General features: G+C 53.1%; 2 protein-coding genes across 4 annotated transcripts; one reads left to right on the plus strand and one right to left on the minus strand.

Annotated features, from left to right (window-relative positions):
* The first annotated feature begins 1,198 nt into the window (after positions 1–1,198).
* On the plus strand, positions 1,199–9,422 carry nr1d1 (nuclear receptor subfamily 1, group d, member 1). Its single transcript, XM_066698786.1, has 8 exons — positions 1,199–1,804; positions 5,080–5,394; positions 5,539–5,627; positions 5,754–5,898; positions 6,048–6,769; positions 7,132–7,317; positions 7,434–7,644; positions 7,906–9,422. Exons 1-8 carry the CDS (start codon positions 1,747–1,749, stop codon positions 8,100–8,102), a joined length of 1,923 nt encoding a protein of 640 aa, XP_066554883.1. The 5' UTR covers positions 1,199–1,746; the 3' UTR covers positions 8,103–9,422.
* An 823-nt stretch (positions 9,423–10,245) lies between these two features.
* LOC136744821 (ZW10 interactor) lies at positions 10,246–13,720 on the minus strand. Of its 3 annotated transcripts, XM_066698789.1 has the most exons (10): positions 13,664–13,720; positions 12,936–13,044; positions 12,411–12,531; positions 12,111–12,268; positions 11,795–11,851; positions 11,531–11,682; positions 11,159–11,330; positions 10,859–10,989; positions 10,540–10,705; positions 10,246–10,436 (listed from the first exon to the last, which is right to left on the minus strand). In XM_066698789.1, the coding sequence occupies exons 1-10, from the start codon at positions 13,684–13,686 to the stop codon at positions 10,371–10,373; spliced, it is 1,155 nt and encodes a 384-aa protein (XP_066554886.1). In that variant the 5' UTR covers positions 13,687–13,720; the 3' UTR covers positions 10,246–10,370. The 3 variants fall into 3 exon arrangements, with proteins under 3 accessions (XP_066554886.1, XP_066554885.1, XP_066554887.1); XM_066698788.1 differs by having other exon boundaries at positions 12,936–13,708; XM_066698790.1 differs by lacking the exon at positions 10,859–10,989 and having other exon boundaries at positions 12,936–13,708.
* Between the last annotated feature and the right edge of the window lie 53 nt (positions 13,721–13,773).

Consider the following 13,773-nt stretch of genomic DNA (forward strand, 5'->3'; position numbering starts at 1 on the left):
ACTTATATCACAGTGTTCCGAGGGGGTTTTATCTCATTACATATCAAGTCACAACTTACACAGCTTCTCCGTATTTTGGCAATAAATGCGCATGGTTAACATTACATAATAACAGGACTGTGAAAGGGGATTCAATACACACACAGTAGCGAGTGACTTTCGTCTGATTTAATTCAGTTTGAAAGCAGGAAACTCCTAAAAAACAAACACATGTGAATATATGGGTGCACTGCAACCGACCTGTTTGTGAGCCACGTGTACGGCTGGTGACCCGCTTGAGAGCCCACACTGCCCAGACAGAGCCCTCTCTCAAATGTCCCACCTCGTACTGCTTAAATAGGTTAGGTGTCAGTTTCCTTAAAGGGTAGATCAGGCCGTGGTGTACTTTTGCACCGACAAATACATCAAGAAAAGCGGGCCTGTCATTGCAGTAACATATTCTCTACGCTATTGTGCACTTTTCGGTTATGTTAATCTCCAGTAACAAAGACTTATTGTGCATTTTCGCATTACACTTTCTAAAAGGTCACCGATTCCTGTGGATAGGCTATACGTAGTTAGATCAATCTCGTTTCTATTACTCTAACCCCCCCCCCAAGATAAAGTCACATATTCAAAACGCTTTTGTTTTGGGTGAAAGTGGAACATTTCATTTTGGTCGATGAAGGTTCAAGAGAAAAAAAAAACTAAAAAAAAAAGGCCGTTAAACTGCCTGTTTAGAATTAATCGGCTATAATTCCTGGCAGATTCCTTTATATATATATATATATTTGTTCTAAAACCAAACCGAGCAAACCAATTATTAATAATAATTATTATCAGCAGTAGTCGTAGTAGTAGTATATAATGACGACAATGCAATGAACGTTGCATTAGATAAATTATGAATCCAATTGCTATCTTATTTGAAATCGCCTTTCTTTTTTGCAGAACTCCAGCAGCTCAATGTGCATTACTGTTGGTGACACAAAATAAAGACGTGTTATGATTTTAAAGGCTTAATCGTGGGGAAAAAAACAAAAAACGCTAGTTAACATCTACACACGCGATTAGTTGTATGACTACTAGCACTACTATTCGACTGATTTATAATATTGTGAATCATAATAATATGCATGCTGGCAAGTGGCAACATGCACAGCACGCAAAACTACAACTCCCATCGCCGACTCCGCAACCCAGTTCCCCCACGTGTGCGCGGATTAAAAAAGAAATAAATTCTGCAACCGGAGGAGGAAAAGTGTGTCACTAGGGCACGAGGCGCTCCCCGGGGTCACGTGGTCCCGTTTTCAGCCTCGTGCGCGCTGCGAGGGCCCGGGCCGCGCATGCGCTCCGGGGGCTCGGTCTCCTCGCCGCGGATGAGGCTGGCTGAGCAAAAGCGGGCCGGACGAGCAGACTGCGGATCAGAGAGAGACGGACGCGCAGGGTGCCAGCAGCTCCCCACACACAGGGCTGCCCTAGTCTGGACTTACACTGTGCATAGCAGGACAACCCTCTCCTGACAGGCTTTGCAAACTGCCGGAGTCAGAGCATTCAGACAGGCGTGTTTTCTGTGCTAGTTTTGGGGAGTTCAGGGGGAAAAAGTGCAAGCAAATGGAAGCGTTATAGTCAGTAAGTGTAAAGAGCGAGAGAGAGAGAGAGAGAAACAGAAAGACATTACAGTCACAAATGCAAAAGCAGAGGTGAAGGCATATTGCACAGTTGTAGTTTTCACCCCAGGTGTGTCTGTGCTACTTCGAGACCTGCATGACTCTTCTGACGTGCAATATGACAGCGATCATGGACACCAACAACAACAGTACAGGTAAATATGAAATGCCCTTTTTACACCGTGTGCAATGAGTTTGTTGTACTTTACATTGTAGAAACTCTGGACGTTTACGATGTTATTCGACTGCATGAAAGAGTTAGTAACTGTCCCCCCCCATGATAGAGCTCTACTCGGCGTCAGTGGCTGCTTGATTTGATCATGTATGAAGGCTGAGAGCCGGTATTTGTAGGGGTGTCAGTGAGGATGAGGGTGGTGAACAGTGGGACTTTTCACAGTTTGAACGCTGGGCTGTGTAGACTGAATACAGTATAGTTAGCACGGTGTGTAAGTACAACTGCTCTGTTCGCCGTGTTACAATTTTAGTAAATGCATGTCTATATGTGGTTATTTAAAGCAAACTGTAAATGCATGCATTGCTGTCTGCAAACTGAGCATGATAACGGATGGCGCTACAGACAACGAATCCGTGGATCTCAGAAAGGCTAAAGCGTCTCCTTGATTGTGGGCAGTTAATCGGTGTAAATGTGTTGATTACTCGGTCGATAGTCTTGCATAGTGGGCAACTGCCAGCTATAGCCTAATAACATGATTTTTAATTTGGCATCCTGGTAAAGATACTGTTCCTTTTAATTCAGAATATGTGCTGCTCTACTGTTTTTCAAATTCTCTCTTTAAAAAAGAAATCGGATATAATCGGTGTCGATCTGAGACTTGGGAAGGGGTTAAAGAAAGCTGCTCCCTGGAGCCGCGCTGTGTAAGTAGGTCAGGATGCAGCAGTCAGGTGTGCGGGGTCGACAGTCCCTCTGATGCGGCTCCCGTGTCCTCCTCCACTCACATGGCCCTCGCAGCCTAGCCATGTGCGTTTTGTTTTCATTCACAGCCCTGCTTGCTCTCCATTGGCAGAGCTGCAGCTCATTACATAATTTCCCGTCACCGCGCCGGTAGCCCACCCACCGGGGCCGACCCCACCCCTCCCCCCTGATTGGCTGCGGGGAAAGAAGCTTGCAGTGCGGGGGCGGGTCACCTGCGGGGCCGCAATTAAAATGTAGCCTAGAAAAACAAGGAACGTGTTCGGAAAAGCCCGTATGTAATGCATACTGAAAACAAAGACACATGAATGATTAACCATGCGCATATTATAGTAATATCCCCAAGCACTATTGTATAGTCGAATAATTAACCCAGCTCTTTAAGAATATACTGGATCATTAACAGGTCCTTGCATTTTAATTTGACCCAGATTTAAAAGCAGTGGGTGTCCGTGGTTAAATGTTTTATTTTTGTAATAATGAAGTTTCCGCCATTTGGTTAAGGCTGCCGGGGGTGTACACGCTGCGTGCGGGGGCGTGCGGGACTGGGGGGTGGCGGTGCGTGGGCGTGCGGGACTGGGGGGTGGCGGTGCGGGGGCGTGCGGGACTGGGGGGTGGCGGTGCGGGGGCGTGCGGGACTGGGGGGTGGCGGTGCGGGGGCGTGCGGGACTGGGGGGTGGCGGTGCGTGGGCGTGCGGGACTGGGGGGTGGCGGTGCGGGGGCGTGCGGGACTGGGGGGTGGCGGTGCGGGGGCGTGCGGGACTGGGGGGTGGCGGTGCGGGGGCGGTCTCGTTGCGCAGCCGGAGGTTCGGGCCGCACGTGCAGCGGGGGCGTGGCTCCACGCACGCGCCCTGCCGCGAGGCCACGGGGTCCCGCTCTCGCGCCCGGGGGTCTGTCCCGCAGACCGAGCGGAGAGCCACGCACCGCACCGCACCGCACCGCACCGCAGTCTCACGGCTCTGCGCTCTCCCCGTCCGGGTCCAAATCCGGTTCGGTTGAAACGTGTTGCTTTGCTAACTGGTTTTGCTATTTTCGTGCACAGAAGCTGCGGGGCCTACAGACCGAGATAACGTTACAACAGAGGGAATATGCCGCGGTTAAGAGCAGGAACGCACAAACACAGATCAGGTTTTAGCTGCCCCCATACGTTATTACAACCCCCCTCACAATGTGCTGTCTGGTTACGCCTCCCGGATTATTTGTAGGTGACGCAGACTCCATACTGAGACACAAGAGAGCCAGCCGGTGCACATGTGGAGGTTGCATTTACACCTGACACAGTGACCCTTTAACCCTTTGTTCCCTGCACTGCCTTATATAATCAGAAGAGCTTTGGCTGTTGGAATCCCAGGCGGCTTTCCAACAGAGAGGGAGAGAGTCAGACAGGACTTGAGATCGGAGAGAGTGGATTATTATTTTTATTTACTTTCACGAGTTTCCTTCTTTTTTCCTACTTTGTATGAATTATTAACTCATTTAAGTCGACACCATGAAAATAAATAATTAAGTAAGCCGATCCACAGAGCACACTGAAAGGAAGCTGAAACTCCAGCCTCCGTCTGACACCTATAGACCTGCATGCTATTTAATTAATTTAATTGAGCAGCAGGCACAGACTCTGTGCTAGAGCAGCCTGTCCTTATGAGACTGAAACCTCAACTTGCATTATTTCAAAAACTCTCCGGGAAGCCTATTATTATTGTAATTATTAGTGCTGTCATCTTAAAAACAGGAGTCTGAGCAGATCATTTTAAAGGCCCTTGTTTCTTAATCAATAGCAGTGAGCATCAGGCTGTAACACAGACAGTGCTGGGCAGGAGGCAGCTATTGGTAAAATCACTACAATGTTCTGCAGTCATCTGGCTGCTTACGAGTTCCCAACCAGTAGCTGCCACTTATAACAGTAAAAGCAGTGCAGTGTTGGGCATCACAGTCCCCCTGCACCCACTGACACCTCTGCCCTGCCATCCCTCAGTGGGGAAACGAAGACACGTGATGTCAGTGGTATCCTCCTCACAGGCGCCTTCTCTTGCCCGGCAGCAGGGGTGATTGATCGCTGCTGGCCAAGTGTTTGGCAGGAGGGTGGGGATTGGCTGGCTGGCACTCTCTGAAGGACAGAGCTGGTTCTGCTTTTACTGCTGCAGTAGTCTGATGCGCTGTGTGTGTGTGTGTGCGTGCGTGCGTGCGTGCGTGCGTGCGTGCGTGTGTGTGTGTGTGTGTGTGTGCGTGCGTGCGTGTGTGTGTGTTCCAGAAGCCCACTTGCGGAAGTTCTATTAGTTAGTTGGCAGTGCTCATCTAGGTTACTGTGGGAGCAGTGCACCCCAGGGACCAGCCCTCATGGCCACAGGGATTTCTGTATTTGATCAGAACTTTCCGGCAGGGCAGACTAACCTCTCTCTCTTTTTCTCCTCCCCTTCCTCCAACTCTCCCTTTGATTACTTCCTCTCGCTCCTGCTCCCTCCCTACCTCCCTCTCTCTCTCTCTCTCTTTCTCTCTCAGGAGGGGTGATCTCCTATATTGGGCCTGCGGCAGGTTCCCCGAGCCGCACCAGCCCGGTGTCCCTGTACAGCGAGAGCTCCAACAGCAGCTTCCAGTCGCTGGCGATGTCGCTGTCGCAGCCCTCCTTCGGCTCGTCCTTCCCACCCTCCCCCAGTGGCTCGCTGTCCCAGGACTCCTCGCGGCTGTACCCCGGCAGTTCGGGCTCCGGCTCGGGGGAAGAGGGCGGCTCCAGCAGCTCTGGGGGGTCTCCGCTGGGCTGCGACGAGGGCAGCAGCTCCCGTTCTTCCCCCAGCAAGGCCTGCGCCAGCCTGACCAGTGAGTAGCACAGCAGCAGAGAACAAAAGAGCCCTACAGTTTAGCCCTATAGCACAGCACAGTACAGCACTGGAGTACATAACAGCCACAGCACAGAGAACGAGTGACAGTCCCTTAACTGATCAGCATGTCTTTACCCTGCAGAGCTGAATGGCATGGTGCTGCTGTGCAAGGTGTGCGGAGACGTGGCGTCGGGGTTTCACTACGGTGTCCACGCCTGTGAGGGCTGCAAGGTGAGTCACCAGACCCTCCACACCCCTCCCCACCCCCGGCCCTCCACCCTCCCGAACCCCGAGCCTTCACCGTGATCAGGGAGCACCGGATTAACCCTCTGCCTCCCTCTTTGTTTCGGTGTGCAGGGCTTTTTCCGACGCAGCATCCAGCAGAATATCCAGTATAAGAAATGCCTGAAGAACGAGAGCTGTTCCATCATGAGGATCAACCGCAACCGTTGCCAGCAGTGCCGCTTCAAGAAGTGCCTGTCTGTGGGCATGTCTCGTGATGGTGAGTGTCCACTACCTGTGCGTGTGTGTGTGTGTGTGTGTGTGTGTGCGCCTGTCAGTATGTGTAATTGGTCACTAGTGCAGTTTAAGTATTTGACATTGAAGGGTAGTGCAATGCCTTCCTGACCACTGTGTCCTGTGTCCCTGCAGCTGTGCGTTTCGGCCGGATCCCGAAGCGCGAGAAGCAGCGCATGCTGGCGGAGATGCAAAGCGCCATGAACAACATGGTGAACAACCAGCTGCAGAGCGACTTCCAGCTGGCCAGCCTTACCAACACAACGAGCCCGCTGCCCACCCTGGCTCTGCCCGTCCAGACGCCTCTGCAGCCCCTGACCCAGCCGGCCTCCTCGCCCGTGCCCAACCCTGCAGCCCTCTCCCCGCCGCCCCCGCCCCCGCCCCCTCACAGCCCCCCTGCCCCCGTCCCCCCCACCTCGCCGCCCCGCTGCCCCAGCCCGGGCACAGACCGCACCATCAACATCATCGCGCAGGCGCACCGCGAGACCTTCGTTTATGCCCACGACAAGCTGGCGGCGCCGGTGCTGCGGCTGGGCCAGGACGCACTGGACAACTGGGAGGCCAACCGCTGCTCGGGCGGCTACCAGCAGGACGGGCTGAACACCATCTATCATCATGACAACAACGTGCCCGCCCACCACGCCTTCCCCGGCCCGATGAAGAACGGCTGCCACCTGCCACCCCCCGCCGCACACGGCTCCCCCCACCAGAACAACGTCAACGGCCACCGACTCTGCCACAGCAACCTGTACAGCGCACACCTCCCCCATGCCCACGGACAAGACCCTAGCCACCCCCCCAGCGGCGCCCCCCAGGGCCAGAACTGCCCCTGGAAGAGCCAGCGCGAGGTCTTACTGGTGAGTGTCCACACAGTGATGCTGCTGGCAGCAACACTCTGCTCCTGTCAGGTCACCTCAGCTTTAGCTGCATCAGACTTCAGCTTCACGTCTTCATTTTGTTTGCACAGAATTTCTGCATATAAACTAAATGGAAAGGTCAGGGTGTCACTAACAGTAAAACCGACCCGGGTATCAATACAGGCGGTTGTGTTCATAACAACAATTAAACAAAGCTGAGAAAAACAGTCATTGCATGCACAGGCACAGGTGCCAATGCAGGAAATCAACATCGTTCATTTTCTTTGAAATGCGATCCTGGATCTCACCGACACTCCTCCTCCTCCTCCTCCTCCCTCTACCCCTCCTCACCTGCCCTCCAGGCCTGTCCCATGAACATGCACCCCCACGGCGACCCCAGCAGGTCTGCGCAGGAGATCTGGGAAGACTTCTCGCTCAGCTTCACGCCGGCCGTGCGGGAGGTGGTGGAGTTCGCCAAGCACATCCCAGGCTTCCGGGAGCTGTCCCAGCACGACCAGGTCACGCTGCTCAAGGCCGGCACGTTCGAGGTGAGACAACAGATACACACACACAGTCTAAATATAGATGGGCTCAGTAAAACGCAAACTGCAGCGTACAAAACTGGGTGGTACTCACAGTGTGCTGCTGCTGTTGACCCCTGCAGGTGCTGATGGTGCGCTTCGCCTCGCTGTTCAATGTGAAGGAGCAGACGGTCACCTTCATCTCTGGCGCCACCTACAGCCTGGAGGCCCTGCGAGGCATGGGCATGGGCGAGCTGCTGGGCGCCATGTTCGACTTCAGCGAGAAGCTGTGCGGCCTGGAGCTGTCGCCCGAGGAGCTGGGGCTGTTCACGGCCGTGGTGCTCGTCTCTGCCGGTGAGCAGCACACGCCAGCACACGCACACATTAACTGAGACAGACGCACACACACTGACAGATGCACACTGTATAAGATCACACAGACACAGAGATGCTCGTTAACGCATATACAGTCTCACGGAGGCACACAAACTCCTGCACACACGCCCCCCCCTCGAACGCGCAGTCACAGGCCGACACAGACACACGTGTACATATGACAAGTGAGACTGCATTCCTGGGTGCTGAGCGCTGTTGTTGTCGTCCCCCTGTGTGCAGACCGCTCGGGTATTGAGAGCGTGAACTCCGTGGAGCTGCTGCAGGAGGCCCTGATCCGCGCGCTGCGGTCGCTGGTCACCAAGAGCGCCCCCAGTGACGCGTCCCGCTTCACCAAGCTGCTGCTGAAACTGCCGGACCTGCGCACCCTCAACAACATGCACTCGGAGAAGCTGCTGTCCTTCCGCATTGACGCCTGAGGGGGACGCACCTGTGATGCACCTGTGCACTCCCTCACTCCATCCATCAGTCAGCTGCTCGCTCACTCCCTCCCGAGAGAGAGAGAGGTGATCCTGTCCAGTGGTGTTCTGCTGTGTTTGCGTTCTGGCGCGAGAGCGAAGTCGAGGCCGAACCAAAGGGCAGGGCCGGTGGAATCCAGAATGACACGACTTTGGGCGGGCGGGGGAACTTTGCCTTCCTGACCCACTTGATTTCAGAGGGTCTAAGTGAATTTTAAAGGCAGGCTGATCAGAACTGGAAACACTGGGCTGAGCAGGAGGAAGGGGTTCGTGTCCTCTTTGCCAACAGTCACATTATGAAGGGTGGACCGACAGAGGGGCAGGTACCCTGGGACCTGTGCGGGGGAGGGCCTCCGTGGTTTGTGTGGGTCACAGCGGAGGAGACGGCAGCGTGCTGTGGTGTCTGATCGGTTCGATCGAGACCCTGAACTTTTGCGATGAGCTGAACCAGGACCACCCCGCCCACACCCCTGCTGAAGAGACACTCCCCACGAACCTCACAGACACAGAACTGTGGCCGAGTCCATAACTGTGGCCCCAGGCAGACTTGGGCTCCATTCCTCAAAGCAGGCTGCTATATACAGTGTGTGTATGTGTGTATATATGTATGGATGTATTAACACAGATGTACAAATGAAGTTGTATGTTCTATATTTTATGTACATTACAAATATACATAGACACATACATATATATATATATGAAAAATGAAATACAAGAAATTGCTATTTCCTACCACTTTACATTGTAAATAAGTGTAAATATTTATAAATGTATAAATAATGGAAATGTTTGAAACTGAAGTATGTAATTTTTTTTTGGAAAGGTAAAAATGCATCACTTACATGTATTTATACAAATGTATACAAATATATAAATATAAATCTACATTAGGGGATGTAACATCATATTTCAGTAGAGGCAACTTTGGGACAGTGACAATATTCATGCTGGGCTGCCCAGAGGCTGCTAACAATAATAACAATACCTAACCTTCCGCAAGATGGAATGAGACGCTGCTGGGTGCGGCGGGAGGCTGCGTGGGGCAGCGTCGGCTCCCGCACTGTAACACTGAGGTGGGGGAAATGAGCTGATTGAGCTGCATCTGTCATTCAAAGTTAATATATAAAATCTTCTAGTGTGGTTGGTCAGGGATTGTTCCAAGAGCATGCATTCTTCAAAAACAAAAACATTAAGGCAAAACTAATGAAAATAGACCAGCCTTGTGTAAATGAAAAACTAAATGATAATAAAATGTCCCGCTTCCCTCTGAAAACCTGATCCCTGTGGTCTGGCTGCTTTATCCACCCCTCCTCTAAACACACATGCATCAAACTGCTGTAAACTTAGCGTAGAATGGGTGGAGCTCCTATCCACAAACAGCCCGACTGGCTCACCCTCTGGACCAATCAGGGCGGAAGCCACTCAATCCCCCCAAGCAGCCAATGACAAGGCAGCCCCAGTGTTGTGTAATAGAGGGACAGAGGAGACACAATGTGAGGTCAGAGCTCCTCAGAATCCATGTCACATGTCAGGATTATTTACACACTGTGGCCCAGGAATCCTCAAATGTGTGTCCGTGTCCACTGCGTAGCTACTGGAGATTGTATTGTAAAGGTGTGTGTAAATATGACTTTCAGCCATCTTCGACTGCGGCATCTGAGCATTAGATACTGCATCATTGATCTTGCAGTAACGGGAGCTTCAGAATACAGATCAATAAACCTACACACGCATATATATATATATATAAATATACCTGCGTATATACACACACACATAAGCAGTTCCTTACAGCTGCCTCTCGCGCACTGTAAAGCCCTGGGCTGCAGCACTCCATCAGGCGGTAGATGTGACCAGGGTCCCCCTTGTGGAGGGTGTTGGTTGCTACAGCCACATCCCCCAGAAATGAACGGTATGAGAAATCCCCAGATCCTGGCAGAGCTGGCAACAGAGCAAGCACCGGACTAACAAACACGGGGAAATTAGACTGAGTAGTAAGTAGTAGTAGTAGTAGTAAGAGTAGCTTATAAAACTAAAGCATTACGACAGTTTCTATAAAAGGTAATCCAGATGACAATAACCACTCGATTATAAAGAGGAAAATAATTAATAACATTTATTGGATGGAACATCAAGAAAAAAAAAAAAGTAACAAAAGGCAAAATGGAAATGCTATTCACAGGCAGGACGGAGGGGGAGGGGGGCACCGACACCGCCCAGCATGCCTCACACGTCAGGGCAGGAGGACAGGTACTCCAGCCACTCACTGAGGGAGGGGTCCTGCTGGGGGGGCTGCAGAGAAAACACACATTGAGCACATCTGTTCATGACCCTGCTGTGATGCAAGCCTCTTCATCACCGTCTTCCTGGCCTCCCGGCCGCCGCGGAGACTTACCCTCAGGGCGTCGATGTTGACGGCCTGGCTGGAGACCCCCTGCACGGACAGCAGCTGCACCCCGGCCTTGGAGGGGTAGCCCTCCCCCACCTCCAGGCTGCACACCACAGACGCCGTCTTCAGGAACAGCAGCTTCCTCTCGGCGGGGCGCCAGTCGATCGCAAACCTGCAGGGGAGCAGCACAGGGTGGGTGAGAGAGAGAGACGCAGAGAGGAGAGGAAGAGGAAAGAGTGACAGGGAACATCTAGAGAGAGCGGAGACAGAGAGAGCCATGCAGAACAAGAATAAAGAGAGGGAAGTGCAGGAGGGGTAGACTCACTGGGAGTGCAGGCGCTGTATCTCGGCCAGCAGGCAGCCCTGGCTCAGGTAGAGGTGGAGCAGGTCCAGCAGAGCGGCGCGCAGGTCCCCAGTCACTGCCTGCTCCGGCAGCCCCAGCTCCGCACAGCGCAGCTACCCCACAGTGTGGAGAGGGAGGGAGGTGAAGGGTGACAGGGCCGAGGAGGGAGGGGAGAGGCACAGTTACACACAGATCTTAGCATTAAATTGCCTGCATGCACTGGTAGTTGGTGTGAGTGTGAGAGAGAGAGAGAGAGAGAGAGAGAGAGAGAGCAAACGGTACCTCCACAGTGAAGTGGCCAGGGGAGGCCCAGCGCAGGGAGAGGCGCAGCGGCTGGAGCTGCAGGCCAGGGCTGAGGGCAGCCGGGCTGAGCTCCACACTCAGCTCATCCTCACTCATGGACAGCAGGCGCACCCCTGCGAGGCCCTGCAGCTGCATCAGCTCCTGCAGCAGACTGGAGCATGGGGGGGAGTGAGGGAGGTGAGAGCGGGGTGGGGAAAATGGGGTCAGTACAGAATGAGAGGTGGAGAGGAGGAAGGAATAAAAAGAGAGAGGGAGGGAGAGCACATGAAAGGGTCATTAGCGATCACAGAATCACAGGATCAGAACATCGCCGTGTGGCATTTTGAGCCTGAAGCTCCACTGACCCCTGACCTGCTGTGTCTCTGTGTCCAGGTGTCCAGGTCCTGATGTGCGGTGTCCAGCTGCTCCTGGAGCTGGGAGACGCGCTGCTCGCTGACCCGCAGGCTGTCCTGGCCGCGCACCACCGCCCCCTGCAGCTCCTGCAGCCGGGCACTCAGACTCTCCTGCCACGACGCAGCACAGTGAGGTACGGCACAGTGTAGTGAAGTACAGCTCAGCACAGCAGTCATACAATAGTATCTGTACATTCAAAACGACTACTGCAGGAACGCCTACCTGGGCATGCTGTGCCATCTCTCCTTTGATCCTCTGCTTTTCCTTCATTTCCTCTTTCTGCAGGAAACAGGAAATAATGGAAAATACTACACATACACCGCAGAACTGTGGGAGCTTGGAGTTAGGGAAACTAGTACTACACTACATACACAGGCACATCAAAGCCTGAACAGACACTCAGTTCTCAGGTAGGGGACCGGGCCTGAGTCGGCACACTGCCCTTCACACGCTGGGAGCACTGCATTTTCTGCCAATTGTACGTTTAAATTGAGGGTACAGATTAAGGGGCTAGCGCCGCACACACAGAGGAGCCCACCTTGTGCTCCAGGGTGAGCAGCAGCTGGCCCAGGGCCTCCTTCTTATTCAGAACGGCCACCATGCGGTCCTGCAGCAGGGAGAGCAGCACCTGCACCTCTGCCAGCTCCTGCTCATACTGCGACTTCAGGGCTTTCCACTGCGCTCGCACGCTGCTGCCTGCAAGGAGGGAGATGGGCACATGTAGAGAGAAAGACAGTTTGTTTTTAGGGTCTTGGGGCTACCTTTCAAAGAAAGTCAAAGTCACCCTGGTGGTGTGTCTCAGTGATCCTGAGGACAGTGTCTGGCACCACGGTGATACCTGTGTCTGGGGTGGGGGGGCTGTCCTCGAGGGCGGAGGGGTCCAGGGTCTCCAGCAGCGACAGCAGACAGTCCAGCACCAGCAGCTGACGGCCCAGGAGCTTGTGCTTTTGACGGCTGTCCTACACACACACACCACAGACACCCCGAGTTTGTCGGGTCAGGGTTTGACCACACAATGGTACATTCATAAAGAGTGTACCAGGATTATTATTATTCAATGCACACTATTGGTTTGTTTGTGTAGTCAAACATGTTTTGTGTTCGGGTTTTCACAGAGCAGTAAGGGAGCGTCAATGACATGAGAAACTGTACACTCTCCCTAGAAATGGTCTTCTGGCGCCATCAAGTGTGGAAGAGAATGAACTGCAAACCAGGGACCTCAGGCTGTTCACCTCAGACAGCAAGCCTTTTTGAATTGAACTGAATGTGATGGCAATACATAAACGCGCAATGTTACTCGTGTCTGCGTCACTCTGTATGTAGCATGCACCAGTGGGTCAGTCATGCCAGCCGCTGTACTCACGATCAGGTAGGGCAGCAGCACCGCGGCGGGCAGCTCGGACTCCGGCTGCTCCTGGCGCTCGGCCCTGCAGTGCAGCTCCCTCTGCGCCGCCTCACAGCGCTGCAGCAGCCTGGGCGACACGGAGACACCGGGCATCAGCACAGAGCAGCGCCGCCCGGGGCGCGATTATGAACGCACCCCGCCAGTGAGCACGAATCCTTCTTCTGCTTAAAATGACTGATGTCTCTGGGCTAAACGCATTGACATATTGCCCCCCAAAAAGTGCCAGCCTGAGCCCGGGAGAAAGCGCTGCAGCTGCTCTGTGTCGCGCACATGCAGCCTTACATCTCCCCACGCATATTCACGATGGTAAAACTAGGGCCACTGTTTTGGTACCTGCGGGCCCCGGCGCTGTCAGGCTGGGACGCTGATGGAGGCCCGCTATACAATCAAACACGGGCCAGAGGTCTAGGATTGCAGGAGACACGACCCGAGAGCAACAGCTACATAGTGCGTCCTCGGACCGCGTCGTATCAGCGTCACTTTCCAAGAAACCCTTCCAGAGGCGAGCGGCACAAACCAAACAAGTCAAAGCTGTTTAACATGGTAGTACACAGTTCCTAACGAAACGAATACATTTCATGTATATGTGCAGCTTGAAGCCTGTCTGCTCTCTCTCTGTCTGTCTCTGCACATATCCGAAAATATGTCTTTTTTTTTTTTTTTGTATACAAAGAAACAATGCTTACAGTCTCGCTTGCTCCAGCGCCATTTTTTAATTCTTTTAAAAACTACCGGTCTGTGCGCGTCACTCCGTGCCCCTGTGCTGATTGGATACACATCGGCCAATCGGGGCGCC

This window comes from Amia ocellicauda, chromosome 3 (assembly GCF_036373705.1).
Source record: "Amia ocellicauda isolate fAmiCal2 chromosome 3, fAmiCal2.hap1, whole genome shotgun sequence".
NCBI lineage: Eukaryota > Metazoa > Chordata > Actinopteri > Amiiformes > Amiidae > Amia > Amia ocellicauda.

What these genes read in the sequence shown, in the direction of transcription:
- nr1d1 (XM_066698786.1), top strand. Translation starts at nt 1,747, where the DNA reads ATGACTCTTCTGACGTGCAATATGACAGCGATCATGGACACCAACAAC. An exon ending in GGCCTGCGCCAGCCTGACCA is followed by an intron (nt 5,395 to 5,538) that starts GTGAGTAGCACA and finishes TTTACCCTGCAG; the next exon opens with AGCTGAATGGCATGGTGCTG. An exon ending in GCCAGCGCGAGGTCTTACTG is followed by an intron (nt 6,770 to 7,131) that starts GTGAGTGTCCAC and finishes CCTGCCCTCCAG; the next exon opens with GCCTGTCCCATGAACATGCA.
- LOC136744821 (XM_066698788.1), bottom strand. Translation starts at nt 13,070, where the DNA reads ATGCCCGGTGTCTCCGTGTCGCCCAGGCTGCTGCAGCGCTGTGAGGCG. An exon ending in TGCTGCTGCCCTACCTGATC is followed by an intron (nt 12,532 to 12,935) that starts GTGAGTACAGCG and finishes GTGTGTGTGTAG; the next exon opens with GACAGCCGTCAAAAGCACAA. An exon ending in TGCTCACCCTGGAGCACAAG is followed by an intron (nt 11,852 to 12,110) that starts GTGGGCTCCTCT and finishes TGTTTCCTGCAG; the next exon opens with AAAGAGGAAATGAAGGAAAA.